At 57.8% G+C, this 4,446-nt stretch overlaps 1 protein-coding gene across 4 annotated transcripts in view; it reads left to right on the top strand.

The window, feature by feature from the left end:
- The first annotated feature begins 2,446 nt into the window (after positions 1-2,446).
- Positions 2,447-4,446, top strand: part of KMT2A (lysine (K)-specific methyltransferase 2A) — a 125,186-nt gene continuing 123,186 nt past the window's right edge. For 3 of the 4 annotated variants that reach the window (XM_006833878.1, XM_006833879.1, XM_006833881.1), the window contains exon 1: positions 2,447-2,898. In XM_006833878.1, coding sequence (XP_006833941.1) covers positions 2,464-2,898 — 435 coding nt within the window. In that variant the 5' untranslated portion in view covers positions 2,447-2,463. The remainder of the gene's footprint in view (positions 2,899-4,446) is intronic. The other variant, XM_006833880.1, reaches the window with a different exon arrangement.

Genomic DNA, 4,446 nt, shown 5'->3' on the forward strand with positions numbered 1-4,446 from the left:
AGCACTTAGGCTCATAGACAGGACTCAGTAAATGCTAGTTATTATTATTTCTGACCTAAAAGCTCCAAAAACAAAACAAATTCTGATTTGCTATGACTACTTTTGAACTAGCTTAGAGGTAAAGAGGCAAATTAAATGATTTCTCAAGGAGTCTTTCTACTCAGACGCTTCAATCGAGGGACTCCATTCGATTTTAGAGACATTTTTCTTGCAGCCCCACACAACCTGCAGACCTCCTACCTGTGATAAAGCAAGTGTGCTTGAAGTGGAGGGGGTTACTCACAATCCACGAGGCCTATGTTTTCTCAGCACTGGGGTTGAGGGGTGAAAAGAAATCCTTTTAATACAATTATATAAAGCCTGCCACCAGCCCTATCTATTATCTCTGCAGACTGTAATGCATATTAAATAATGGGGGACGGTATATACAAAAGAAAAATAAGCGAGAGGGAGTGAGAGAACAAATCAGAATGCTGAAGAGAATCCACGTGGTCGCCAATCTGTAACTGATCAGAGCAGCTACTAAAGCAAAAACCCCAGCGCTTAACGCTAAATACATTGCAATGGAGAAACCCTCCACAATGGGGTGTCTATGTCCTTAGCCAAGTCCTGGAGCTGCCATTTAGGAGAACCTCCCGCAACTCCCATCCTTTTGCACCTAGTAAACCACGCGACGTAGCAACGGTATCTGGTTCTGTGTGTGCGTTGTGTGAGTGTGCGCTTTGCAAGCCATCTGGGCCCCATCCTGCGCGGTTGGAACGACGATCGATCCAGGACGAGTTGGGGGGGGGGAGTTGGAGCTTACCCGTATCTCCCTCTTTCTCTACTCTTTTTCAACCCCACCCCATCATTCGCTCTGCACACATGTTTTGCCAGTGGAGGGACTCAGGTTTTCAGCACCAGAAGGCCGTGGACCTTCTCTGGAGGCGTGCAGTGCACCCTACAGAGGGCCAGAGCTGATTGCAACCTGCTCACCACGACCCTCCCCCTCCTTCCCAAATTCCACACCCCAGGCCGTAAAATTACATGCAGTGCTCTGTACCGGTGCGGGACTCCAGGAAGGCTGCGTGACCTTCCAGCGAACTCCACCTCGGTTGGGGGGATGGGGGCTGCCCCAGGGCTTGCACGCTGGGTATTGATCCCCAGCACTGTCCAACGCAAATTCTCCCAGTACAACTCCCTCTCTCCCTTCTCTGCTTTCCCAGCTTTGCAAGCTTCTAACGCCTAGAGTGAGGCGCCCTCTACTCCTTCCCGCAATAAAGTAAACCCGCGGATATTCATTCCCCGCTCTAACCCTCCTCCTTCCTTCCCCCTCCCCCCTCAGCCTACTAACCCTGCTCCCAGAGCTCGCCGCCGGCGGGCCCCTTCCACCCAGAGTATCATAATGCCCAACGATCTTCTCCTCCCCCTCTCTTAATCAGAAACGTGCTCGCGAGTTCCCCTCCCTCTCGGTGCATATATTAGGGTCTGCTTTGCATGCAGCGGCAGGCTGGGAGCAGAGGAAGAAGGGGCGGGGGCGCTTTTGCCCGCCTCTTCCCTCCTGGCCCCGTTAGCCACCCAGCTTCAGCTTCCTCGTAACCTCACGTCTTTAGCGAAGCACGCTCTCTCCAATACCCGGAGTGGAGAAACATAACCCAACTCTTTGCAGAATGACAGGAAAGCCAGAGATTCCTCAGCCCGAGTGAATAGTAGGGCGAGGAAGTGGCGGGAGACCTGCCACTTGGGGTGTGCATGTTGGAGAGAGCTCCAGTGAAAATGGGAGGGGCTCTTGTGTTTTAAGCGCATTGAGGGCCTATTTTGCATATATTAAACTGGTCAACGCTTGTTTTGCATGTCGTACAATAAAGGCTGTTCTTCTCGAAGTGCTAAATTAGGGGTAACATATCTTGTATACGTGCCCCTAGGCGGATGAGAAGGCTCACCCCTCCTCGAGCCCGCAGCCGCGTTAGACTGGAAGCTGCTTTCCCGGGCGCTTCGATTCCCAGCGCAATCCCGGGAACGTGTGTAATCGCCCTCCCGGCTCTCCAGGCTGGAGGCGGAGGGAGCCCGGTCGCCTCCATCCTCCCTGCTAGTCCTCGCCCCCTCCCCCTCTCCCCGGAACCCGCGCTTCGCTTCAGGCTCCTGGGCTTCCTTCCCCCCTCCTTTTCCCTAGCATTGCCGCTCCCGGAGGGCGGGGCATGCAGTTATCCAGGTTGCGGGGCGGGCGGGAGGGCAGGAGGAGGAGGCCCGGGGCTCTGGATGAAGTAGCAGCGTCCAGGCGTCAGAAACATAAGCCAGAGTCCTGTATACAGATTGCGGGGCTTCATAGCGCGGCCCCGAGCTGTGCATAGCGGTCGACAGAGTGCAGGCTGCTGGGCGGCGCAGTGTGTTAGGCTGGTTCCGGGGCCCTCGGCCCCCCCTCCGCCTCCCCGCCCCCCTGTGTTGTCGCCTCTCCCTCTCGCTGCTTCACTTCACGGGGCGAACATGGCGCACAGCTGTCGGTGGCGCTTCCCCGCCCGACCCGGGACCACCGGGGGCGGCGGCGGTGGGGGGCGCCGGGGCCTAGGGGGCGCCCCGCGGCAACGCGTCCCAGCTCTGCTGCTTCCCCCCGGGCCCCAGGTCGGTGGTGGCGGCCCCGGGGCGCCCCCCTCCCCCCCGGCTGTGGCGGCGGTGGTGGCGGCGGCGGCGGGAAGCAGCGGGGCCGGGGTTCCAGGGGGAGCGGCCGTCGCCTCAGCAGCCTCCTCGTCGTCTGCCTCGTCTTCGTCTTCGTCATCGTCCTCAGCCTCTTCAGGGCCGGCCCTGCTCAGGGTGGGCCCGGGCTTCGACGCGGCGCTGCAGGTCTCGGCCGCCATCGGCACCAACCTGCGCCGGTTCCGGGCTGTGTTTGGGGAGAGCGGCGGGGGAGGCGGCAGCGGAGAGGTAAGGGGGCGAGGAACCCCCAGGTCCGGGGTCTCGACCCTCTGCGGAACCCCTTCCCCTCCCCCATCCGAGAATTTGAAGCATCCCAATCCTGGGTCTATCCTGAGGTCCTTGACCCGGGGCATATGGCCCTCCCATCTTGGGGTCCCCATACGTGGGTGCAGACCCCCAGACGTCCCCACCCCGGGGTTTAGACCCATCTGGCTCAAGGTATTTACCTTCCGCCCTCCTTCTCCTGACCCTTCCCCAAATCCCTTGGCACCGACCCTCTCGCCGGGGTTTCCCATCCCTGGACTGAACCCCTCCTCCCTTTCACAGATTACCTCATCCGAGCTAGATTCCTCCCTCCCTCCTGGAGACCTGATCCCGCCACATCCCCGCCTCCCTCTCTGGGCAGATGTTTGACTCCTAGGCTCATTTTCCTCTCGGGCATCTCTTGGGTGCTGGCCTCATCTAGGACCACGTTCTCCTTAGCCCTTGGGAACCTATGTCCCTTCCAGCACCTCGTTTCAGAAAACCTAATGAACCCTCGCCCCATCCCTGGGCCCGGTCCCTCCATTGCCAGCCACTCCCCCTTCCTTCACCTCCACCCCAACCCCAAGCAGCTAGAGCCTCACCTCGCCCTATCCACTTTCTCCCTCCCTCCCCAGGAAGAAAATCACCTTTCCCCTCCACCTTGCTGCCTCTCCCCTTTCCCTCTGAAGATAGCGGTGATCTCTCCAGCAGTTTGTTACCCCCATTTTACGGGACTACAGCTTCTAGCCTATCGGTGGCAGGGAATCACTCTACCTTCACTCCCCCCTTTCCCTCCTTGAGAATGAGGGTTTAGTAGCATCTTCCAGGAGAAAATAGTCTACTCTCCCTTAGGCTACGGGAAGAGCAGCTTTCCACCACTCTGCCCTGGAGAGGGACAGGTTTCCCTCCAGCTCAGGGGAAGGGTGCCCCTGTGAGGGGAGGTGTTGGTGGGGGGGACTTGGGGCAGCATCCTCCCAGAGGAAGCAGCTGCTCTCCTACCCCACCCTCTGCGCTGCAGAGCACGCAGTCGCCCTAAGCTCCCTCCCGCCTTCTCCTTTTCTCCGTCATTTCATTATTGATCCACCTTTCCTAGGCCAATCCTGGGGCTTGGAAGGGGTGGGAGAAGCAGGATTGGGGTGTGAAGAGTAGATAAGGGACAGTTTTAGCGTGGTGATGGTGGCGGTGGCGGTGGTGGTGGTTGTGGTTGCTTTTGGTTGGGAGAAAGGAGGGTTAGGAAGTAAAGTTATTCATTCCTTAGAGGAGTTAGGGTTCTCTGATTCTTCTAAGGGCCAAGAGCTTTCCTCTTAGCCATTTAGTACTAGGACGAGACTGGGGGTGCTTTGATAAGCGCTGTTCAAACCCTCTGGCGAAAATGGAAAGTTGCTCTGGGAAAGGGAAGTTGAGTTCAGGTTCAGTCAGTGGCGTTGCGCATTTGTTTTCCATTGGATGCAGAAGGGGGAGTTCGAAATGGTTGGGGAAGGAGGAGAATGGGATGGGGGATGCTAGGAGAAGGAAGAGCAGCTGCTAGGGGCT

Source organism: Chrysochloris asiatica, unplaced genomic scaffold, assembly GCF_000296735.1.
Source record: "Chrysochloris asiatica unplaced genomic scaffold, ChrAsi1.0 scaffold00008, whole genome shotgun sequence".
Taxonomy (NCBI): Eukaryota; Metazoa; Chordata; class Mammalia; order Afrosoricida; family Chrysochloridae; genus Chrysochloris; species Chrysochloris asiatica.